Consider the following 25,415-nt stretch of genomic DNA (forward strand, 5'->3'; position numbering starts at 1 on the left):
AATCACTGAAGGGTTCAGTTCAGAGATTTCTGTTTTCCTAACTTTTTTGCTGACGTTGGTTCAAAAGGTGTGAACTGGGGGAAGCACTCAGGCATTACACTGTGAATTGTTTTTAATCGTTCAAAAAAGAAACATATAAACTGATAACATTTATTAAAACAAAGAAGGGTAGACAAGAGAAATATACGTGCAAGAACACACCAGAACTGTACAGAAATGCATTAAAACGATACATAAACATGAACAAACTTTAACAACATAACAAGTAAATCATAAACATGAACACTAGAACAAGAAATTAACTTACACAAAAGCATTGTATTTATATGTAAAGAATCAAATGAATAATAAAAACAAAAAACATACGTCTGGCTAAATAAGTCTTTCTTTCTTGGTTTTCACGTCGCATGGACTACTGACGCTCAGCTTACTGTCCTCAGGTCGAGATGTAGATGAAGATGATTCATTGATCATACTGTGTTTGGTGGTACTATGTGTAACAGAAGCAGAGAGACCATTCGAATGTTGTGTGTTTTGTATGATCCCAAACTGGTGCAGAGGGGGGCGAAGGGAGCTCTCCAGCATGGGTCCATCATGGAGTGGGCCTTGATTTAGCTGTTGATGCAATGGAAAAAACAGAATCACAGATTAGACTCAGACTGCTGTCTGTGCAGAAGGGATAACTGGAGCTGACGCTCAGTGAATCACAGGCAGCAACGCTTCAGCTGTAACACACATTGTTTATCAGGTCTAAGCCCAAAAGATCCAGCACTATGCACCTGTGGATTCCTGTCGTTTCCTCCACACTTTCTTGCGTCTGCTGTGAGAGATAAAGAGAGCTTAAGCATATACACATGCGAAGAGAAATGTGTACTTGATGAATACAATGAATACATACTTTGATTGTGTTTGATGTGAATATATCTGGAGTTCCTCACAACAGACCGGCAGCAGTCCTTCTCACTGTGACAGATAAAGAGACATTGAAAGAAATGCAAGTAAGAGAAGAATAAGATGAATTGAACACACAAGCCACATGAAGTCCTGAACAAACAAAGCAAATTAACTGATGTCATGAAATCACGAGTCGGATGAGTTTTGTTTTAATTTAAATACCTTCGTCGTGTTGACTGCTGGAAGAAGAAGGTTTTAGGGGAAGTGTAATTTTGTGGACTGAAGTTGAGCACTTGGAGACCGAATAAACTGATATACGGAGAGAAGCAATGAACAGGTCATTACTGTGTACTGTGCATCATGGCACATACTGTCTCCAGTTGTTAAAAGGTGGGACGAACGCTAAAACTTCTTCTTCTTCTTCTGAGTGAGCTGCTGATGTTTGGTTATTTGTAGCTGCAACGAAGAAGAAATCGCAGATTAGACTCAGACTGTCTGTGTGAATCGAATGATTACTGGAGCATATAAAACAGTTGGTTGAGCTTATCTTGGCTGGAGAAGTCAGTGATCTTTCTCTCTCCAGGACAAACAGATGATGGGCAGCAGGGGTTTCTGTCACAGCAGACTGTAATAAGGACACGTTACTGATGTGACTCTGTTTGTGAGTGTGTGAGAGTGTGCCATTTTGACAGAACTCGTGTTTATGCAAACATTCAACATAAAATGAAAATTATATTATATTATGCATAAAGGTTTGTATCATTACCTGGTGCACTTCCACTATGAATATTGAAAGAAAAAAAATATCTGTATTGGTGGTCTTTTTTTACTTTTTTGTGGCTAAAGAGAAAAAAGTAGGCAAGGAGAAGAGATATGTGGCTTGGAAATTAGCCCGCTCACATATCTTTGAGTAACCTACTAAAAAAAGAGACAGAGTCATTCAGGGCAACTTGGAGAGCAAGAGAGGTGGCGTTTTGTGGCTGAAAACGAAAAAGTAGGCACAAAAAAAATGAATGGCTTGGAAAATTAGCCCGCTCATTCATCTTTGTGTAACCTACTAAAAAAAGTACATGGAAGCCTACTCATCCAGCCACTCCAGGTTCAGGCCCTCTCCACGGAAAGACTTTCTCTTTACCCCATAGTCAAATTTGAATTGTGTGTCCACGGTGATGTCCTGCAGTGCCTTGAAGAGGATGACATCCTTGTCTTCTCCGTTCACCTTCAGCACACAGTGAAAGGGCTTTAAGTTGGGCCTTTTGGAAGAATGGTTAATTCTTCTGCCAACTGTGTTTGCGTCGGGGTGGCACTCGCAGGGGAAGGTCTGGGCGTCGATGCACAGGTCTCTCTGTCCAGCTTTAAAGAAGAACACGTACCCGGCCTCGTCATGAATGTTCTGCATCATGGCCCTCCCTTCTGCAGCTGGGATTACCTTCCCGTGGTAATCGCACACAATGTCGCCTTTAGAAAACCGTCGTGTTGCAACCACTCCTATAATCAAGAGAGCATTACATTTTGAGTTACTGAATAAACATGACATGTAGACAGACATTTCAGGATTTCATTTTAGTTCTTGGTGCAGTTAATGGCAGCTAAAATGTACATTTACATTATTGCATAAGGTTTTCTTACCTAGACCTTGCTCGGCACCAAAGTCCTTGATGGCCAGGCCTGTCCAGGTCTGCTCAGACACACATCTAATTATGACCTCATCAGTCTCGATGGTGCGCTTGGGAGCCGGTTTCCACAACCGTTCGATCTCTTCGGGCTTGGGATAGTTGGCCTTCCACCCCTCCTGCGTGATCAGCCTCGCCACCTTTACGGCTGAAGGCTTGCGGAGTGTGAAGCGTGCTGAAAGACAGAATGAAATGACTTTACTCATGCCTGTCACTCGTCACAGTGGCCTTGTGTCAATGAGTTAATGAGTGTCAATGCTGTATCAATGCATTAATATTAATAACTTACACAGCAGATACTCCTCTCTCTGGGCGTACTGAGAAGTCCGCCACTTGTCGTAAAAGACACGGTCTGCAGGAAACCCTGAATCAACCCGCTGCCTTTTGGTTGGTGGCTGGCCCTCCAGAGAAACCGGAAATCTGGTCACAAAGGCAGAGAAGTCTTTCCGCGAACTGGTTCCAGCTGTACCCAGTTCAGCTAAGGAGGTGTCATCGTCCGAAGAAGTGCTGTACAAGTGAGGAATACAGGGTTTAAGATATGAGAAAAATGAGGACAACTTGCTCATTTCAGCTGTACAAATCGTTGGTGAAGAGACATACCCGGCCAACGAGTCCAACAGCTCAGCTGCGTCCACAACATCCCGAGGCCGGACCGCACCAGCGCTATGGGTGTACTGGTTCACGGCCTCCTGCTGCTGCGCCGGGAGCTTCTGTGCTGCCGTCCCAACAGCCCTCCGTACATCCTGACTCGTGAAAGGGGCCAGTTTATACCTGCAGTAAGAAAATGTAAAAAGAAAGGTTAATTGAGATATGACTGTGACTGACAAGATGTATCCGTTCAGACACGTGCACGTGGATCCTTGTAGGTACGTACATTTCATGGAGGCGATTCATGTCTTGTGAGACACTGTGAACAGCCTCGCGGGACGATGACACGAAAAAACTTTGGCAGAATTTTTCGAGCCCAATGTTCTCAGGCCTGATCTGCCTGTAGTACAGCTGCAAGCACTGTGAAAAAAGACAGAAGAGTTATTGAATGTAAAACACTGGTGATAATCAATCTGCTGTTTGAATCATACTAAATCTTACAGCTTCCTCCTCTTTCGTCAAGGCGATTCCCATACTTGAAGCCTTATGCTTCTGTACGCAGATCACCACTCTGCCGCCCTCTGTGATCCTCTCCACCCAGTCTGCATCCTGGAAAACATCGAAAAGGGGTTATTTACTAATGCATTCGTGTGCAAATATTTCAGCATATCACGAGTATAAACTCATTACAAACAGATGAACTTACGGTCAAGGCTTCCACAGTTCCTGGACGCTGCATGTGCCGGAACACCAAGAGCGCCTCGCAGTAATAGCGGTACAGCGTCTTCTCTGTGTTTGACAGCTCTTTCCTCTTCAGCAGATCCCCGTGGATCCTGAGGAAATCTGGCTTTGCCACTCGCAAAATCGTCTGGCAATCTTTAATGCCAGGAGCGCCATCCACAAACCGCCTGTGTTTAAACATAACAAACAAGACACGTTATTGAAGACAACACTCTTGTGAAACTGAACACAAGGAAATGTCACAGCTTACAACATGTACTGTATGAAGGTCAACATTAATGTCAATGTATGCATTTCTGCAGTTTATACAGGACGATTTGATTTGAATCTCAGAAATATCACCACACGCGTTTAAACCCTTAACCCCGTCTTGTCACGAAATTATAAACACTTACTCAGTATTTTTGTCTTGTTTAAAATGCCATAAGATATTGTCTTGTTTTCTGGAGGAAAAATCTAAATCATGTGAGCTGTTGCTTAAAAAAGCTAAATTGTCTTCCAGTGGGGTAAGAAAATTCACTTCATTTAGATTTTTTCCCCTCAGAAAACAAGACAATATCTTATGGCACTTTTTAGAGATATCTGGACTGGAATCGAGACAAAAACACTGAGTAAGAAAAGCATTTTTTGCAGTCAACTTACAGTACATGGTTTACTGCACTTACTTTTGAGTACGATCAGATGGGTGGTCAGCCTCTTGTGTTGGAGATGGAGCGGCAGCACTGGGAGAGTCACGTTCAGCCTCCAAGACCAGCTCAGACTCCTGGGGCAGGTCCGTGATGAAGAAACCACGGCGTAGAAGCTCCTTCACCATGGCGATGCGCGAGCACCTGTCGGGCAGGATCTCACAGAGCTGGTTGTAATTCCAGGCCCTGTTTTTGCGGATCCACGCTCGGCCGGAAGCCTTGGCCTTGGCCAGCTCATCTGCTCGTTCTTCTGCGGTGCTGTTTTTCATGCACACCCTTGTCAGGTGGACTGGGAGATTCTCCTGCGGCTTGTGGCAGAGCAGGCAGTGAACGATGCTGCGATCGGCAGATCTTCAAGAGAAAAAGACAAGATATAAAGAAATATGAACAGCAGAACAGGGCCTGGTCTATTAGCACTTCTATTGTAAGTGCCTGTAATGGGTGTTCAGAGGTGTGAAAGAGCACAGACTGTGACCAATTAGTAAACCCCCACACTGTCTTTAATAAAACCTTAGAAAAATTAACCATGCTTTTCAAATAAAACCAAAAACCCATGGTTAATATAGTTTAAACATTGTTTTTTTTTTTTTTTTTGTAGTAACCAGTGGTTAACCATTGTAATCAATACACCAAAAAACACAGTTGCATGTACTTGCACATATTCAACATCCGTATTCACAATCTAGTCAAAACGATTAGGAATATTCTGAGTAAACAACTATAAGATTTACAAGTCTGGAAAAATACCTGGGGCCCAGTTTCAATGTTTAAAACTTAAAAACGTACAATAACTTTGCTTTAAAACAAAACACAATAACTTTTTTTTGCTAACTTAGGTTTAATTTGATTTTGAGCAAAATTGGTTTGACTTAAACTCCATGCGACTAAAATGAGCAAAACAATTCAATGTGACCAATATAACATCTGACCTTAACTGGTTATTTTTGGATAACTTATTTCTCAAAATGAAGAAAACCTCTGAAGGAAACACCAGTAACACAAGCAAATAAAGTCAAGGTTCAAAAACACAAGCCTTACCTCTTCTGAGCTTGTTCAGCCATTGTAACAGCAAAGAGCAAATTATCCAGTGCAGGAAACAAGTATGTATCTGGATCAAAGAACACACAGTGTAAGAGAGCAGTGATTTCACATTGTGGTTTTGTGCCTGTGGGCGGGGCTCAGCTCACCTGCAGTGATGTCACTGAAGTTGAGCCAATTAAAGAACAAGAAGGAGGGGCCAGAAAATATCTGCAACATATATATATATTTATATATATAATGTCTTTACTGTCATTTTTGATCAATTTAGTGCATCCTTGCTAAATAAAAGTATTCATTTCTTCAATTTGTTTAAAAAAAAAAAAATCTTACTGACCCCAAACTTTTTAAGGGCCATGTGTAATGTTACAAAAGCTTTCTATTTGTATTAAATGCTGTTCTTTTTAACTTTCTATTCAAAGACCCTGAAAAAGAAATATCATTACAATTTAAATCGCGTTATCCTTCGGAAATTTCAGAAATTGATTTGCTGCTCAAGAAACATTTATTAATATTATCAATGTACGATAATGCTGTTTTTAATCAAATAAATGCAGCCTTGGTGGGCATAAGAGACTTTAATGACTTCCATTAACACTAGTCACTCGTTAGTTAGTCCTGTCGTTTACACATTAGACATGATGTGCTGTAAATCACCGCATGATCTGATAACGACACATCGTCTGAGGACCTTTATGGAAAATTGTTAAAGCAACATTCATCTGTTATAACTGTATGCATAATGAGAACTAAAAGTTATTTCAATTCCTTTTCATATCTCCTCTTTATTCAGTTTCCTAAATGTGTGTGCCATTTTTATTACATATGTGTTACAGCCTCAGACATGAGGCAGGGTTATATTGGATTTTTTTATAATTTAATAATATTTATTTAAAAAAACAAAAACACTACTGCTGATTTGGGATTTGCTGCAATAAAGCTGTGCTATTACCAGAAGCGGTTTTATTCGGCTGATATCACTAACTACGTTCTTGATGTGAGATTTGAGTTGGAAAACTATAAAACATTTATTAATAATATTTAAAAAAAAAAAAAAAAAAAAACTTCTCTTCATCATCTGCAAAGTACTGGAGAGAAATAGTAGAACTTAAATAAAGAAAATGGGTTGTAATTACGCCTTTGATTTTATGTGTAATTAGTACAAAATCCCGTTTGACGTCACGCAAATGCGTACAAGCTCCTCCTCCAACTAGCAGTTGCAAGTTTGTGAAAAGACGCCATGTTTTTTGTTGCTCGCCTCAGATTTAAATATGCTAAACTAAATTTGCAATACATGAAAAACTCACTCGTATTTTATAAAAATAGCGTAAGAGGAGATATTTTTCGATCGGGAATGGGAATTTGCTCTGGTGTTGCCTGACCTGAAACGCGACGTGATGCAATTTTCTGAACCTGCTGGTGACAAGCTTTTCTTCATTGTGCTGCCCGCCATTATATTCCTCTTCTTTTTGGGCACGCTAATCTGGTAAATTCCCGTTTTTATTTTTTGCAAATGTATTCAGTGTCATAGCAGTCAATGTGTTTTATGCATTTGCAAAGCGAAGAAGAGTTTGAGCCATTTTATTCTGCCTCACTAAACGTTAAAATAGATTAAATTGTTGAAGTACTGTATTTAGATTTTTTAATACATATTAAAAAGTTTTCGGGTAACAACAGAAATCTCTGCTAAATAAGCTGAGACATTTCTGTGTTCTTGCTTAACATTTAACATTTCAAAAAGCAAATTGTACAGTATAAATACATATTTAAACATTTAAGGTTTGTTTTATGGTATCAGACAGAGCATAGTATTTCACATAATTCCTTTTAGTTAAATAACTGATTAGTGTCAATGTGCTTCATAGATATTTGTCCTAGTGTTTTGGAAAATATTACAACCTGACTAACTTCTCATTCTCTCTCTTTTCAGGCTAAAAGTGAAGCAGTTGGCAGTTCAGTTTGGTATGTTGATGTCCAATTATTAAATTTAATTCACATTCATTGGATAAAGATACTAAAATGTGAATGAATATTGAGTGCACAACACAAATTGAAAAAAAAAAAAAAAATGGCGTGAAAGTGCAAACTTTCTGCTGCTATCTTTGATAAAAGGGTACAGGTGCTTGAACACTATTGTTTGCGTCATGGCAATAGGGCTGGGCAATATGACCAAAATCTTATATCACGATATGGGTAATTTTATATCGCGATCACAATATATATCACAATATAGTTATTTTTGCTTTAAATAAGATTTTTATGAAATCAAAATTTTCCATATCATTGAAATTTCATAATTATCATCAATTTCAATATAATTAAAAAATTAAAACTACCCTAAAAACTCTCAAGCTTACTGAAGACAAATAAACTGTGATAAAGAAAGAGCAAAGAAAACAAACTACAATTATACCTACATGAAAAAACTTCAAATGTATAAAGTAATCAAAGGTTTAAAAAACAATGCATAGTCTTTACTGTGTAAATGAAATATACATTTATAAAAGCAAGCAGTGAGAGATTTTCTCTCTTTTGTTGTTTGGTTGTTTGGGTGTTGGTTGGTTGCATTAGATTTTCGCACATGACGGACAGTAAAAAATCCGTCATAATCAATTATTACCCATCATTTTAATTTTTATATTTTAAAGATAAGACATTTAATAGCTTCATTTTCATTTTTATTCACGAATTTACAGGATAAGTAAATAGACCTAGGCTATGCATTTATTTATACTATGAAAAGAAAGTTGAACAAAGACTGCGTCACTTTTCAGTTTTCATCTTGAACACTGGTCACAGATCGTGAAAGACACAGTAGCTTACCGAAATCGTCAGTTCAGTTAGTGTTGCAAACAATGTCACGTAACATTATACCTCAGAAAAGCCATTCGTTGACCATAAACTTGATAGTCAGCAGGAAAAATAACAAAACGAACCATTTAAAACAAAACGAACTGGATTAGAAACTTAATTATGTAAGTATAAGTATTATAACTTTATTATTATAAAATGGACTTAAACTGGGTGCTCGCCTGTGTGTAATCAAACGCATCATTTTATTCTGGAGACTGAACTCGCGCTCTGCAGACACACTGGAGCGCACTCACCACCAACTGGAGAGGGGTGGGAATTACAGTTACAAGCAACATCAGCATATATATATATATATATATATATATATATATATATATATTATATATATATTGGGCTGTCAATCGATTAAAATATTTAATCACAATTAATCACATGACTTTCATGAGTTAACTCGTGATTAATCGCACATTTCACTCTGTAATCTTTACATTTTTTCCATAACAACATCGAAAGCTCAGCCAAACAGCTGATCATAGCTGTACAGGGCAGGTTTTTATTTCTCATCTCCATAAATATATCTAGTAGTAGAGCTAATGCAAGGCCTAGAAATAAATTGGGGTTATCCTTTGCTGAATCTTCTTCCTTCCTTGCATAGGGATGACGAGGAAATTTCAGCAAAGGATAACCCCGATTACTACGGTTACCACGCCTCAAGACACTGTTCAGATGGTGTATTTCAAGACATTTGTCAGGTTTTTGTCCTTAAAACACTCTTGTGTGTGGGACTAATTTCTTACGCATCTCATCCCAAGCCTCTGTTGCTCATTCCAAAACGTCATTTCAGAACGAGTAATGGAGGCTTGAGCCTTGACAGTACAATAATACCGTTGATACAGTTATTAACACACACACAGAGAGAGAGAGAGAGAGAATAAGCATATATGAATTAGCCTACCTGATCTGTGCGTCTCTAACGGCAGCAGTGTCTCTACTAATAAGTTGCTAAACTATTTTACTGATTAATTCGTCAGAGCAGCGCTGACCAAACGTTTCTGTGCGAGTGTGTGTCCGCACTATACAGTAAGTGTGTGCATTTAAAAGAGCGCGCAAGAGAGTATGCGCTTTCAGGACACAATAAAATGTATTTTGTGGCAAAAACCATGATAATAATTTGTCATTTTCATCCTATAGTTTACTATATTTATTTGCTTGGTCGGCGTCATTGTGGGTTTTGGTTCTTTTGCGGTTGTAGGCTGTAAGGAACTGTTGAAATAACTGAAATCATTTGGCGAAGCGATATGGAACTGAAATGCGGTCAAGACCTGCAAGAACTACTTTAGCCGTGCGTTTTCCTGAAAATAACTGCACACCTTAGATCGTTGGTCAAACAATCAGATTCGAGCATTCAACAGCCCCGTAGTATAAATTGTGTTAATGCGTTATTACGGTGTTATATATATATTATTGTTGAATCAACGCTAGACTATGATGTTGATTCTACATCACTGATGTTGAATCAATATAGAAATTAACAAAATTAATCAATGGTAATATTGTTTGATCAATGTTACAATGTGATGTTGACGTTTAGTCAATTTATTTTATTTAACAGTTTAACACAATCAATGACCAAAAAGATATAAGAACTTACTTTTTTTCAGAAAAAAAAAAAAAAAAAAAAAAGATTAATATATATTTACTCATCACGAAATCTGAATGTCCTGCACCAATGGTGCCCATGTTGGATTTAGGTCAGGCTGACTAATTGTTCACAGAAGACTTGAAACAAATCATGTGACCAGCATACTCAAGACAGACCAGACTATGATAAATGACAATTTGCCAGGGAATAATTTATTATTTATGAGATTCATGAGCCCGTTAGATATACAAAAGACGCACTATCTCATGTTTAACTGCTACAGAGACATCAGAGCCAGCGGCAAACGTCGGAAGGATTAGCCGAGGTAAGGCTGTTCTCGGCTGGGTGCATGAGCGCTGAGCGCCCCGTGATCGCGTGGATCTCACAACTCCGAAAATGTCAGATCAAATTTTCAAACAGGCACTATCTTTATCAATAAACCACAGATTGAGCTTTAAACAGGTACATTCTCGCCTGAAAAACTCTTAGAACTACAAATCATGACATAATAACAGCAGTATGTTTAAATTGTGCGGGTTTTCTCCTTTAGTATATATCGCAGTATGTAAATATATTGCACTATTGACACTTCAGAGTGATGAAATGCATGGGGACGTGCTTGATGTTAAAAAGAGTGACTGGCACACTGAGCACACTACCAAAGTGTGTGCACAGAAACCTGCCCCTCTCAGAAGGCGATTAGGGATGTTCTCGATGCTAAAGTGTTATTAAGCACAACAAGTAGGGGTAAAGTGGTAGACACGATTAGCCGGTAGAAATTTGTCAACCGGTAGAGATTTTGGACAATCGTCTCTGTCGCGGTTACGCTCACGGTCACGAAAGCTTATCATGTGCATGAGTTTTTAAGCATTGGGTGTTTTCAAACCATTAAAGCACAATTAGGAGCAGAAGACAACCCATTTCAGCATATGCCAGGGCTCTCTGAGAGACTGTTTCTCAGCGCGGTCTGAGAGACGCTGCTCCTAGAGCGTGTGAGCACTGAACTGAGTGCTTATTGCTACCTAATTGGGCTTGAACGGTTGTGCCAAAGTGGCCATGTATGTGCAAGTTAACACAGTAATTTATGTCTTAAGTGAAGGTACAGTTGAGAAAGACAAGGCTCGAGTGAATGGATCGGTGCAGTCAGTCTTAAAGGGACAGCATCCAAATGTACCTGCTGTCATTATTAATGCAAATCAAACAACAAAAAAGAGAAAATCTCTCCCTGCTTGCTTTTGTAACTTTAATAAGAATAAATGTATATTTAACTAACACAGTAAAGGCTATGCATTGTTTTTATACATTTTAATACTTTATACATTTTATGCAGTATTTCTAGTGCTTGAAGTTTTTCATGTCGGTCTATTTTGTCTGTTTCTTAGTTCTATTGTAGTTTTTCTTTGCTCTTTCTTTATCACCGTTTACTTGTCTTCAGTAAGCTTGAGAGTTTTTTTTTTTTTTTAGGCTAGTATTTTTTTTTTTTTTTAATTATATTGAAAATGTATTATGCTGTAATGTTACTCTTTTGATTACAGTCAACTTTTTTCTCATAAAAGATGTTTCATATTTCTCCACTGTAGGCACTGGTGCTGTAAAGTCTCACAAGAGCTTCAATCAAAGCCCAGAGATGACAGAGACGACTCAGAACTCCCATCCAAGAAACGGGCCAGTACAGTAAAAAAATCTTTTATTGAGGCACAATCTCTCAATTGAGGAAACTATTTGTTTTCTCAGTCTAGCTGAGCTGTGGCTGTGCCACCTAAACAAGTCACAATCTGACCCAGCATACTCCTGTTCAGCTCGTCAGAAAGCATAAGAACCTGCCTGGTCTGCTCCTCTCGAGTCAGAGTGCTCAGACTAGGCGAAGGACATTCTCAGTGTAGCTGAGCTGTGGCTGTGCCACCTAAACAGGTCACAATCTGACCCAGCATACTCCTGTTCAGCTCGTCAGAGAGCACAAGAACCTGCCTGGTCTGCTCTTCTTCTGTGAGAGAGCTCGGAGAGTCCTTCTAGCGCATGTTTACATAGAAAAACAATGAAAAAGTAGCGCATTTGGTGAGGCACATTCTCAGTGCAGCTGAGCTGTGGCTGTGCCACCTAAACAGGTCACAATCTGACCCAGCATACTCCTGTTCAGCTCGTCAGAGAGCACAAGAACCTGCCTGGTCTGCTCTTCTTCTGTGAGAGAGCTCGGAGAGTCCTTCTAGCGCATGTTTACATAGAAAAACAATGAAAAAGTAGCGCATTTGGTGAGGCACATTCTCAGTGCAGCTGAGCTGTGGCTGTGCCACCTAAACAGGTCACAATCTGACCCAGCATACTCCTGTTCAGCTCGTCAGAGAGCACAAGAACCTGCCTGGTCTGCTCTTCTTCTGTGAGAGAGCTCGGAGAGTCCTTCTAGCGCATGTTTACATAGAAAAACAATGAAAAAGTAGCGCATTGGAATGGTGAGGCACATTCTCAGTGCAGCTGAGCTGTGGCTGTGCCACCTAAACAGGTCACAATCTGACCCAGCATACTCCTGTTCAGCTCGTCAGAAAGCACAAGAACCTGCCTGGTCTGCTCTTCTTCAGTCAGAGAGCTCAGAGAGGGTGCAGTCTGCATCTCATCTACCAAATCCAAACACAGACAAGATTAGCAGCTCCGTTTGCAAATAATTATGAATGCGTTTAGCAAAAACATGTTCATATTGATACACCTCGTAGATTCTCACGCACACTGCCAGTGCTAGAGCCCTCTTGGGTCATCAAGATTGTTCGGTCTTATGTTGACAGCATGAATGCAGATTTGTTGGGCTGCTCGCTTTCTTGATCATAGCTATGGCAATAGGAGTGGCCGTGCCGTCTCTCGTTTTCCATCCGAGGCTATCCTGGTTTATCTGGAAGTAGCGTATTCATAAGCATGGAAGTGTCCACACTCTGGTGTGTCTCTGGGCCGTGGCTTTGCTGATAGCCTCAGCGTCTGCTGCTCTGGAGAAGAGGTGGATTTGTTTAGTGTTGTGGACGCTGCTGCCTTTGCTGACTTCCTCTGTGCAGAAAAATGTGTTCATTCCATCTTCAGTGGTCCTCAGATTTATGGCTACCCTCTCCCTGCTCCTTCAGCCTCGGACATCTGCATCAGGAGCCCAGCTCGTCTCTCTGGACAATGGCTTTGCTGAATGCCTCAGGCAGCGTTAAGTGTTGTGGACGCTGCTGCCTTCGCTGACTTCCTCTGTGCAGAAAAATGTGTTCATTCCATCTTCAGTGGTCCTCAGATTTATGGCTACCCTCTCCACTGCCTGCATCCTCCAGCCTCGGACATCTGCATCAGGAGCCCAGCTCGTCTCTCTGGACAATGGCTTTGCTGAATGCCTCAGGCAGCGTTAAGTGTTGTGGACGCTGCTGCCTTCGCTGACTTCCTCTGTGCAGAAAAATGCGTTCATTTCATCTTCAGTGGTCCTCAGATTTATGGCTACCCTCTCCACTGCCTGCTCCTCCAGCCTCGGACATCTGCATCAGGAGCCCAGCTCGTCTCTCTGGACAATGGCTTTGCTGATAGCCTCAGCGTCTGCTGCTCTGGAGAAGAGCTGGATTTGTTTAGTGTTGTGGACGCTGCTGCCTTTGTGCAGAAAAATGTGTTCATTCCATCTTCAGTGGTCCTCAGATTTATGGCTACCCTCTCCCTGCTCCTTCAGCCTCAGACATCTGCATCAGGAGCCCAGCTCGTCTCTCTGGACAATGGCTTTGCTGAATGCCTCAGGCAGCGTTAAGTGTTGTGGACGCTGCTGCCTTCGCTGACTTCCTCTGTGCAGAAAAATGTGTTCATTCCATCTTCAGTGGTCCTCAGATTTATGGCTACCCTCTCCACTGCCTGCATCCTCCAGCCTCGGACATCTGCATCAGGAGCCCAGCTCGTCTCTCTGGACAATGGCTTTGCTGAATGCCTCAGGCAGCGTTAAGTGTTGTGGACGCTGCTGCCTTCGCTGACTTCCTCTGTGCAGAAAAATGCGTTCATTTCATCTTCAGTGGTCCTCAGATTTATGGCTACCCTCTCCACTGCCTGCTCCTCCAGCCTCGGACATCTGCATCAGGAGCCCAGCTCGTCTCTCTGGACAATGGCTTTGCTGATAGCCTCAGCGTCTGCTGCTCTGGAGAAGAGCTGGATTTGTTTAGTGTTGTGGACGCTGCTGCCTTTGTGCAGAAAAATGTGTTCATTCCATCTTCAGTGGTCCTCAGATTTATGGCTACCCTCTCCCTGCTCCTTCAGCCTCGGACATCTGCATCAGGAGCCCAGCTCGTCTCTCTGGACAATGGCTTTGCTGAATGCCTCAGGCAGCGTTAAGTGTTGTGGACGCTGCTGCCTTCGCTGACTTCGTGCTGGTTGTCTGCAAGCATATGGTCTCCCTGGGCAACGGGCTTTTCTTCCTCCAGTTCCATTCCAGTCTGAATGTGGCAGTTTCCTTACTGGACAAAAACCGTAAGCTTTTTAATCTAAAATGAATGTTAAAATGAATAAATACACAATAATTTCCATCATTCTCTGTTTTAGCATTTCCTAGTTGTTGTACAGTCCAATAGAAACAACTGTTTGATATGCTGCACCAGTCTTTTAATTCAGCACACTGAGCTGAACTACACAGACAGCAGTCTGAGTCTAATCTGTGATTTTTTTTTTTTTTTTTTTTCTCTCCATAGCATCAACAGATAATAGACTCCGGGGCAAATCCGCCTTCAAGTCACCAGCTCTGCTGTACACTCAGATTCAGTTCGGCAATGCACACAGAATATGCCCCGTCGTCACTGAATCATTCTCCTCACCGTGGAAAAGCTGGAGCCGACAGGTCGGTGAAGACTGAACACGGTAAGAATAGTTAAAATATGTTTTATTTGTACAGTTATATCCAGTAACATGTTTTTAATTTTAAAAATGGTTGTGGCCAAGTTAGCTCTTCAGTGTCATTAGCGTTAACTTTTGAGTAAAACGCTATTTGGAAAGAATTTCTTTGTCTTTCTGGGAGGTGGGGTGATTTAAGAAGCTGTCCTGGTTTCAGTCCAATCCTAAGCACAAATTTTCACCCCTTTCCAGTAAAATAGCAGGCGAGATAAGCTAATGTTAGGCCTACCTGTTTTTTTCACTGAACTTCTACTATACTAATTTGAGCCTATTTTTGTTTACATTTGACAGTTCTCCACCTCATGTAATGTTGTTTCAGATCATTATTTTATATCATATTAATTCATATTAAGATACACTCTGTGTGTGTGTGTGTGTGTGTGTGTTCTGTTGCAGCTTACAGCTCATTCAAGTGCCACCAGTGTGTTTTTGGAGTATTTCATCTTTTTATTTCACCTTTACCGAACGTCTGAGTAAAGTAAGATTAACAACTGTTTTAAGCTTGATTTAGCCAGCTATTTTGTCAACTACTGATAATGGTCCACAACTACAGCTTTTAACATGTAATAAATGTGCCATTTCAAAAGATTCATTCAAGGTTAAAAGTTTTTAAAAACCTACTCTTTAGGCTGTTTTTTAAGTTTGTGTTTGTCATTGGAAACGAGATTTGCATTATACATAACATGGAAAGCAGTGTACGTTTTTTTCAAAGAATTTTCAAGAGAAGTCTTTGTTTAAAAACCTACTTTTCAGGTTTACAACCTACTTGGTTGGTTTCACTTTCGTGCTGACCCTGGGGCACCAGGCAGTCCTTATTGTCGAGTCCTGCTGTATATTTATTTTTGAAAACACAAATGTTTGTTCTTTTCTGCAACTCACTGGTTGCAATCTGTCTTTTGTGCTTCTGTAACATTTCTTTTAGGAACGTTTTTTCTATTCATCTTATCTGTCTCCAGCTCTACCTTAAGACGGAGGACCCATGTAGACATTGATAAACGACTTAAATTAGGGATGACTACATAAATTTGACTGACTTTCAAGTGACAACAGAGAGGGACCTTGTAGATGTCAATAGAGATCTTTTTGAAGAAAGTCCAGACAATCCAACTTATTCAGACACTGCAACTGGACTAGTTATTAGTGAGGAGAAAGTGGCATGGAGGTAGATGCAGACATACATGAGGGTTTCGTGATGGGCAGCTGTGATAGGCCGATTCAGACAACTGATACAGAACATTCAGAAGATGAACTGCCTGAGACATTTTCACTCTCTGACAGTATTTCCAACTGGGCCATACACTTTGGCATTTCTTTGGTTGCTTTGACAGCACTATTGCGCATACTTCGCATTTGCCATCCTGATTAGATCACTGGAAGGCCACTGAATTTAGGCAGTTTCTGCTGTACACAGGACCTGTAGTGTACCTTTCTGGACCGAAATATGTACAGCAATTTCATGCTACTCTTCTCTGGTATTGCTATTTTAGTAAGTCCTAGACTATCCTGCCACACACACACCTTGCTTAGATCTTTTGTTTCTCACTTTGGTGAAATTTATGGCAAAGATCAACTGGTTTATAATGTGCATGCTTTGGTTCATCTGGCAGATTAAGTACAACGACATGGTTGTCTTGACGCGTTTTCTGCATTTCCCTATGGAAGTTACCTGAACAAGCTAAAAAGGCTCGTCAGAAAACCAGACTTTCCCCATGCCCAAATTATTCATCGATAGTCAGAGATGAGAATTACTGACACTCCTTTAAATGGTGCCTCTTTTAAAAAACAGCATTTTGTTGGGCCACTTGTAGATGGACAAGCACAGTATGGTGAGATGGCATGTGACAAGTGGACGGTTAAAGTTTCACCCGGGGATAACGTTTGTCATTGGAAACGAGATTTGCATTATACATTGTGGAATGCAGTGATGGAGTGTACGTAGTATACAAAGAATTTTCAGAGAAGTCTTTGTTCTTCACTTACCCATTCAATTCTGAATATCTGAATATCCATATCATTTCACAAACATCAGATATACTCGTGTTAAAGCTTCAGAGCTTGTCCAGAAATGTGTTGCTTTACCTCATAGGGATGGATTTGTGATCATACCCTTATTTCATACATTTTAGGAATGTCTCATGTTATGTTGTCAAAGGCAGCATGTTGTCATTTTTTCCTGGGGAGAATGATGGTGGTAGTATTGATGGTAGTTTTAGTTGTAGCTCTTGTGTTCATATATTAGCAGAAGGAATTGATGCGGTTGCACAGACAATTGTTATCCAGTTTCAGACTGCAGTGTTTGTGGTGATGCATGGTGATGTCTTTTTTTTTTTTTTGTCACTGAGTCTGATCCTAATTTTGCATAAACACCTGTCCAGTCAAAACTAAGTACTTTGTGTAGTAAGTTGCTTGTGTTCAAAGTCATTTTTATTTATATAGCACTTCATACAATACAGATTGTTTCAAAGCAACTTTGCAGTAAGTTGACAGTTCATTGTTGATTCAGTTGAGTTCAATAATTCCGATTTGTTGACCATCTCTGATTTTTATTGGACGACCAGCTTACATCTTCTTTTAAAAGTGACCCATATGCAATTACACTATGCACTTGGTGAAACAAGGTAGACGTACTGACCCAGAAAAGCTTAGGCTGAAAAGAAAGTAAAAACAGCGTGATCAGCAAATCATTGGGTCTCATTCACCAACAATTCCTCTCACAAAAACTTTCCAGCTAATGCACAACAGATTCATACGCCACAGCAATAAATGATTAATGATGGCTATAGAATGTATTTGATTACTAACAATTGTTTCAGAACTTCTTGAAACAGAAAGTTATATTTCTGTGTTGCTGTTTGTTTCTTTTCTTCTCGGTTAAGGATGTTCCACTTAATCGAGCTCTTGATCAATAAAATGGTAGCAGTGGTGCCACAAACCTGGTGTAGAGATGGAGTTCTCTGTTGGCCAAACTACAATGATGAAAGAGTAAACAGGGCAGTGAAAAATTCAGAGGAGCCTGGACCTGACTGGAAAACATATGATGTCAGAGTTATTGAAACATGTGGTATGCAATTTTTTTTTTTTTTTTTTTTAAAGTCAAAATGACTATTGTAAGCAAATATAAAAATATTTTGCCCTTATGTAATTGAAAAAAAAAAAATCCTTTTAATCGGTCTCATACTGTTCTGTTGTCTGTAATTATATTCTTTTTTGCTCTGATCATTTGAAACAAACTGATTTGTCTTGGACCGGAGCAGAAATGTGCCAGGTACCTGAACATCGGTGCTATGGGCTCTGTCCCTGATGAGCCAGGAGGCTTGTGGGCTTATATTTATGCCAATCATTTTATTTATTTATTATTCTTTATTGTATATAGTTATTACAGCCTCAGGCTTGTTTGTTGCCAGTCCGACAGCATCACATGTGGAGGACAACACCAAGCCGATCGATCATGAGGTGGTCTGTCTATCTGCTTGCATCACGAGGGCTAGGGTACACAAGGTAAGTGCACTGCTGAGAAATCCACGTGTGCGGAGTTCTTGAGCCATGAGAGAGAGAGAACGAGCCGTCTGAACCAGCCACTGCTGCTTCAAGGCACTGATCATGTCGATAACCAGAATGGGACTGTAACAGCTCTGTGATGCCTTGATTATGTCAGTATCTTGTCCAGAAATGTCAATAGTGATGCATTGTACAGATGGTTCTTCGCTGCATCTTGGACAGGGCCAAACTCTGACGACACATGCGACATGTGATCCAGTGACCGAACAGAGTCGAACCAGGAGGCAGCAGCTATTGTCCGTGTTATATCTGTTCAGTCATGTTTCTATTTGGCTCTTTAGCATGGCTAACATACCTTGAAGCAGCAGTATCGTTCAGACGGCTCGTTCTCTCTGTGATTCGTGGCTCAAGTTCTCCGCACTCTTGGATTTCTCAGCAGTCTTGTTGCCCTCTTCGCTGGTGATGTTTGGGACATTGTAGCTCCAGTGCACTCACTTGTGATTGAGTTTGTCCTGATTGTTTCAGGTGAATGCAGCGGCACCGGCATGAGTAAAGAAGTGCATATGCTACTTCCAGATCAACCAGGTAGCCCCGGATGGAGAACTGTGACACGCTGGCTTCCTACACGCGGGTCTCGCTCTGCTCGGGCCCGAGGCTCATATCATCATCATCATCATCATCATTATTAACACAAGGTAAGTTTATTTTATTTTTTTTACTCACCGGCTCATCACTAGCACAGTCAATGAGATTACCGCTTGTTCTTTTTTTTTTTTTTTTTTTTTTTTTTAGATTTTCTTTACAGACTCTCCTCTTGCCAGGACGATGATCAAGAGAGCGGTCAGACCAACAGATTGGCAACATACCAGACCGGGCAATCTGGACTTGCCAATCCCAGGTGATCCAAGAGGGCTCAACGAGGTATATAAATATGAACATGTTTTTGCTAAATGCATTCAAAACTGTACGCAAATGCTAATTTTTCCTGTATTTGGTAGATGTGCTCCAGGCTGCACCCAATCTGCCTGAAGAAGAGCAGACCAGGCCGGTTCTGGCGCTCTCAGAGGAGCTGAACAGGGGTGTTCTGTGTCAGATTGTGACCTGTTTGAGTGGCACAGCTCCACACCATAGGACATGTAGGACAGATATGCTGTCTGGGCAACCAGGTATGAGCACACGCTTTACCTTTACAGTTTTCATTGCAGTTTCTGAGTTCTTAACTTTTGTTTGTAGTTAATGTGTTTTTGTATTTGTTCATTATTTAGACAGTCACTCTGGAGGAAGCGAAGGCGGCAGCTTCTGCTCACGCTCCGTGGGGTATTTAGCAAAGCCATAGTACAGAGGGGCTTCTTTCTCCAGTGGAGAGAGAAGCCCTAGAAGAGCAGCACACTGCGTTTGTTTTATTTAGGTTGCTGTTGCTTTGGTTTTGTTGTGTGTATATAGTTGGTTTCACGTTGTTTTATGCTTTCATGTAACTTTTAATCTTGTTAATTTCTAGTTTTCCCCATGTTTCCTAAGAGTTTTTATTGTTATTTGGTTGTTAATTAGTATTTATTGATTTTGTGTGTTCTTGTTTGTTCAATAGTTTACTTTCTTTTATTGTTCATGTTTTGTTATGCTGTGCTTTGTATATAGTTCTTTTTTTAAAATAATAAATAATCTCCCTTAACCCATTGCTTAATTTCATTCTTTTCTTTTTAGTACCAATACTTTTTTTTATTCAGTATAAATATTAAAACATGTGATCATGGGAACAAAAGTCAAATTTTTAGACTCATAAATGCTTTGATCTGAAATGTTATGCTTCGACGGGCTCATGAAGACACAGAACCCCTGCTATTGTCCACTAATATGGACAAAATGCATTATTAATCATGTAAAATGTATGTTGAATATGACTAGATCTCTAGAGGTTGATATCCTGGTGGAGTGTAGTAGATGAGTTGATTTAAAAACTTTTTTTTTTTCACCAGTTTTATAGACTAAACTTAAAGTAGGTAAACTGAGCTGAAAGAGGAGCGTCTCTACAATGCTGTCTGGTAAGTTCTACTTATCTTTTTCTTTCCTTTTTTGTATATTGTGTGTGTGTGTGTGTGTGTGTGTGTGTTTGTGTTAACAGGCAGTAGGTCTTGTGATCAGACCCAAAGACGATGAAGAGAAAAACAGACCCAGTAGCAGCTCAAGATGTCATAAAGCCTTACTAAGGTCTTGATGGCCTTGCTTCTTCTTTTACAGGCACTGGACCCCGTGAAACAGCTGTTCAGTGGACCGCTGGCTTCCAGAAGCGTCGTTCTGCTGACTTTATTTTTCTGCATTTCATTTGGGTAGACTGAATTCTGGCTGTATATCTCTCTATTCTGACATTATAACTCCCAAATGCAAGAAAAAAAGGCGGAATTTTGAGATAAAAAGTTGCAATTACCTTTTTTATTTTTTATTCAGTAGAGTCAACAAGCTTCCATAGTATGCAGGTAAAGTAGGATAAACTATAAATCCAAATTTAAAATGAGCTCTGTTCTGATTGGCTAACCTTCACACAGGCTGTTTTTGCTACTGTACCTTTAAGATTTCTAGATTTAAATCTGTTGTGATTAGCTAACTTAATTTTGGATTACGATAAGTTTCATACAGATAAGTAAGTATGATCGAATGATGTAAAGCTCTCTGTGCTATGGGTTATGGATGTGGTTTCCGGAGCTTTTTAAGAGAGCCGGGGATGGAGGGTCTCCACGTCTCGAGTCCAAAGCTCAGAGAGTGAAAGCTGCTCTCCAGTCAAAACTGCAGGTTAATGTTACTAAAACTAGACCAAATGAGACTCCTCATCACCACATTAATTATGTCACGATATTAAAGAACTAATAAAGTGCAGAAAGTCCAGCTATAATGATGATTTTGTTTCTATCTGGTAGCTGTCAGTTTGCTGGTGTTCGTCTTCTACGCGGTGAAGACCAAAACTCGAGTCTGATCGTGTCCTGCGTGTTCAGCGGTGCTTCTGTCATCTCCTGGATGGACGGAACTTTACCCCACACAACTACGGTAAACCCCAGTATTCATATGTAATCTTGTAATACTGCAACTAGTTTCACATACAAAGAGGCCAGCCAATCATAATTCCAAAAGTTTGGAATAATGAAGCTTTTTTTTTAAATCTTTTTGAAAGAAGTGATTAAAAATTACAGTAAAAAAGTATTATTGTGAAATATTGTTACAGTGTAAAAGAACTGTTTTAATATTTAACCCTTTCATGCATGAATTATTAAATCACAAAGTAATTTTTTTTTTTTTTTTTTTTTAATGTTTGTTTTGAGAACCTTTATGGAAAATTGTTAAAGCAACATTCATCTGTTATAACTGTATGCATAATGAGAACTAAAAGTTATTTCAATTCCTTTTCATATCTCCTCTTTATTCAGTTTCCTAAATGTGTGTGCCATTTTTATTACATATGTGTTACAGCCTCAGACATGAGGCAGGGTTATATTGGATTTTTTTTATAATTTAATAATATTTATTTAAAAAAACAAAAACACTACTGCTGATTTGGGATTTGCTGCAATAAAGCTGTGCTATTACCAGAAGCGGTTTTATTCGGCTGATATCACTAACTACGTTCTCGATGTGAGATTTGAGTTGGAGAACTCTTTTAACCGGGATCGTATGCGTTTCCAAAACAGATGCAGAGCGTTTTCAATTTTTTTTTTATTTTTTTTTTTTTATATAAAATATTTATTTAAAAAAAAAAAAAAAAAAAAAAAACTCTTCAAACTCTAATCAAACAAAACATTAACAAAACAAGGGCAACTAATACAATAATCTCCGTCTAAAAATCTCCGCACTGTTTAATGACAGCTTACTGTCCTGCTGATGAGTACGGTGGTTGCCTGCCTAAAATAAAATATTAAATCTTAAGAGCCTGATACGTAATTTCACCATAAATGCATATAATTTAAAGTCTCTGTTACACAGTTTACACATGGCTTTTTTGCCTTGGGTAAAGCAAGGAAACAGATACATTACTTGGCATTTAGGTGAACAAGAAGACATAAAGATAGCACTCGTCTCTTCGTGAAGGTGGAAAAACAAAGATCTTTATGACCTGAGGGATTTCTTGTAAAAAGATTTAAAAGGAAAGAAAAGATGAGAGTCGCCTGTTTTTGTCTATTTTAAGTTTTACTTCAAATGTTTTCTTTGTGATTTTAACATAAAGCTTATGCATCACTTTTATATCTTTTTATCCAGAATATACTAAGTTCTGCGTCTTCAACCAAAGCCCAGAGATGACAGAGACGACTCGGAACTCCGGCTGCAGGTGGAGCCATGAGTGACGAGTGACGGGGAGTTCGTTTCTGACCTCTGTGCTGTACATGGTTTTAATCAAGACTTAGCACTTTTTTAAACAGCACTACGGAAATGTTTGGATTATTCTGCCAGATCGCTTGCATTGAGATCTGACGGGAGTATGCTGGGTCAGATTGAGGCCTGCTTAGTTGGCACCGCCACAGCTCGGCTACACTGAGAAAACAAATAGTTTCCTCAATTGAGAGAGTGTGCCTCAATAAAAGAATTTTTTACTGTACTGGCCCGTTTCTTGGATGGGTAATAGGAGGAGGAAGACGCCTCATCACCAGACGCCCAGTGTCCTGCAGAAACCACTGTTTCCCCCTCAAGTCCTTCAGCAGGAAAGCCCATTAATCAAAATCACGCAGACCTCTTGTCCTCCAGCACACAAGCCTCCCGGCTTATCAGGGACTGTTGTTTCTGTTGTGTGTCGTCATGTCTGTTTACCCCCAGTGCATCCTGGGATGTGGTGTCCCACAGCACACATTACTGCCAACCAGTAATACTAAATCTGTATTGTTTTTTTGTTTTTTGTTTTTCCACTGTAGTCATAATCATTGTATCTTATTCCATACATACAAGTGGAATTGTTACATTTTTAATGACTCACCTGGCCCACTGAGATGCTGGTGCTGGATGACTGAGAGGAACCACTGCTCTCCAGGGGCCAGTCGAGCGTTCACCCACCACAGGATCCAATGCATTTTTTTTTTTTTATAAGAAGGATGGGTACAGTGCCAAGCATTTGAAGACAGCAACACAAGGTTTTAAAGGAGTTCTTTACATAGCTCCTCTTCAAATTGAATTGGACACCACTGCTCTGCCACCGAACGGCATTACTTTAAGCCCATTGTTTTAATACTGCAAGGACATGTCTCTTTGAAGGTGAACCAGGTCATCTTGTTCCATCATCATCATCACAATTTCTGTTCCTAGTTGCAGGACGCATGATAGGACACTCTTTCCAACATGGTGGACCTCGGATGGCTGGAGTCAGCCAAGCAATAGTCCATGTACTTCTAGGAGGTTCACCCGAGACTGCTACAGTTATTCGTGAAACCATAAAACTGGTATGTAGCATAATCAGTAATTGAAACAATTCATAATTTTTTTTAATTCATTTATACTGTTCTGCATGGAGCTTGATGGAGAGGCTGAACTCAGTTGTGATGTTGGGCCAGGAAGATCCCAAGCAAGACTAAGGTCAAGGACAGCTTGATATTCAGTGCAATACTATAGGTCATTGGACGCAGTTGAAACAAATACGTAAAGGACTCAAAGAAACTAGAGTGTGGCCACTGCTGATCGAAAGGAAAGATGTGGATATCTTTCCGAAAGAATATGAAAATTCACTCACCCCGTCGGTAAATTTTTAATTGCTATAAAGTGATGCATGTGTATACATATAGTAAAATTGTGAAATATTTTTACAATTTAAAATAACTGTTTTCAATTTGGATATATTTTAAAATATAATTTATTCCTGTGATCAAAGCTGACTTTTCAGCATCATTACTCCAGTCTTCAGTGTCACATGATCCTGCAGAAATCATTCTGATATGATGATTTGCTGCTCAAGAAACATTTATTATTGTTATTATTATCGATGTTGAAAACAGTTGTGTACAATTTCTTTTCAGGATTATTGAAGAATAGAAAGTTCAAAAGAACAGCATTTATCTGAAATAGAAACAACATTATAAATGTCTTTACTGTGACTTTTGATCAATTTAATGCACCCTTGATGAATAAAAGTGTTAATTTCTTTCAAAAAAAAAAAAAAAAACTCTGACCCCTAACTTTCGAACAGTAGCAGTAATGTTACAAAAGCTTTCCGTTTCAGATAAATGCTGTTCTTTTGAACTTTTCTATTCATCAAATAACCCTGAAAAAGTTGTACACAACTGTTTTTTCAACATTGATAATAATCATAAATGTTTCTTGAGCATCAAATCATCATATCAGAATGGTTTCTGAAGGATCATGTGACACTGAAGACTGGAGTAATGATGCTGAAAATTCAGCTTTGATCCCAGGAATACATAACTTTTAACTGAATATATAGTAAAGTGTAATTTTAAATTTGTAAAAATATTTCAGACTTCTTCTAAAACATGATTTAATTTAAGAATTTTGGCCACCACTATAGATAGGTAGGTGTGTGTGTGTGTGTGTGTGTGTGTGTAATACATATACACATCAGTTTATAGCTATAGATAGATGTTGAAACAGAAATATACTATAATTGTTTCCAGATGCTGCTTCCCTGTATCTGCTGGCAGTGTGGATTTGCATCACTTCATTGAGACCATAGTTTTTTAAAAAGTTCTTCAGTTTTTTCTTAGCCAAGAACAAAGAGTTTATCACTGGCCAAAAACAATTACCTGCAGAAATCACTTGCAGAAAGTGCGATGTTCCGGAATGCTGAGGTTTGACATGTGAGAGTATTATTTTCAATGGTGTTTAGTCTTGTGTTGCCACTTGCAGCAGTTAGCTAATGCTATTAACTGCTTTTCACAACAGTGCAGAACTTCGTGAGATTGCGCTGCAGTGATTTAAAAGGGAACTCGTTATCTCACAAATTCAAAAAAATTCTCACAATTGCGAGCTTACATAATTGTGGATTTGTGA

General features: G+C 39.6%; 1 protein-coding gene and 1 long non-coding RNA gene across 12 annotated transcripts in view; one reads left to right on the top strand and one right to left on the bottom strand.

The window, feature by feature from the left end:
* LOC127507920 (uncharacterized) overlaps nucleotides 1-6,095 on the bottom strand; it is a 110,325-nt gene extending 104,230 nt beyond the window's left edge. The window contains exons 1-15 of one of the 8 annotated variants that reach the window (XM_051885366.1): nucleotides 5,770-6,095; nucleotides 5,621-5,690; nucleotides 4,562-4,933; nucleotides 3,862-4,063; nucleotides 3,657-3,764; nucleotides 3,442-3,575; nucleotides 3,168-3,338; nucleotides 2,857-3,074; nucleotides 2,524-2,742; nucleotides 1,661-2,382; nucleotides 1,240-1,519; nucleotides 1,117-1,133; nucleotides 899-963; nucleotides 780-820; nucleotides 137-615 (exon numbers count right to left, since the gene is read on the bottom strand). In XM_051885366.1, coding sequence (XP_051741326.1) covers nucleotides 1,973-2,382; nucleotides 2,524-2,742; nucleotides 2,857-3,074; nucleotides 3,168-3,338; nucleotides 3,442-3,575; nucleotides 3,657-3,764; nucleotides 3,862-4,063; nucleotides 4,562-4,933; nucleotides 5,621-5,690; nucleotides 5,770-5,839 — 1,974 coding nt within the window. In that variant the 5' untranslated portion in view covers nucleotides 5,840-6,095 and the 3' untranslated portion in view covers nucleotides 137-615; nucleotides 780-820; nucleotides 899-963; ... (1 more) ...; nucleotides 1,240-1,519; nucleotides 1,661-1,972. Of the gene's footprint in view, nucleotides 1-136; nucleotides 616-736; nucleotides 821-898; nucleotides 964-1,116; nucleotides 1,520-1,660; nucleotides 2,383-2,523; nucleotides 2,743-2,856; nucleotides 3,075-3,167; nucleotides 3,339-3,441; nucleotides 3,576-3,656; nucleotides 3,765-3,861; nucleotides 4,064-4,561; nucleotides 4,934-5,620; nucleotides 5,739-5,769 lie in introns of those variants that run through there. The other 7 variants (XM_051885362.1, XM_051885365.1, XM_051885361.1 and 4 more) reach the window with 7 other exon arrangements.
* Nucleotides 1-20,322, top strand: part of LOC127507941 (uncharacterized) — a 144,519-nt gene extending 124,197 nt beyond the window's left edge. Inside the window, exons 1-8 of one of the 4 annotated variants that reach the window (XR_007928543.1) lie at nucleotides 11,209-14,531; nucleotides 14,750-14,915; nucleotides 15,345-15,426; nucleotides 17,825-18,446; nucleotides 18,972-19,141; nucleotides 19,239-19,367; nucleotides 19,445-19,612; nucleotides 19,712-20,322. This is a non-coding gene — a long non-coding RNA (uncharacterized LOC127507941). Of the gene's footprint in view, nucleotides 1-11,208; nucleotides 14,532-14,559; nucleotides 14,916-15,344; nucleotides 15,427-17,824; nucleotides 18,447-18,971; nucleotides 19,142-19,238; nucleotides 19,368-19,444; nucleotides 19,613-19,711 lie in introns of those variants that run through there. The other 3 variants (XR_007928541.1, XR_007928544.1, XR_007928542.1) reach the window with 3 other exon arrangements.
* The last annotated feature ends 5,093 nt before the right edge of the window (nucleotides 20,323-25,415 follow it).

This window comes from Ctenopharyngodon idella, unplaced genomic scaffold, assembly GCF_019924925.1.
Source record: "Ctenopharyngodon idella isolate HZGC_01 unplaced genomic scaffold, HZGC01 HZGC01CH25, whole genome shotgun sequence".
Classification (NCBI taxonomy): Eukaryota; Metazoa; Chordata; class Actinopteri; order Cypriniformes; family Xenocyprididae; genus Ctenopharyngodon; species Ctenopharyngodon idella.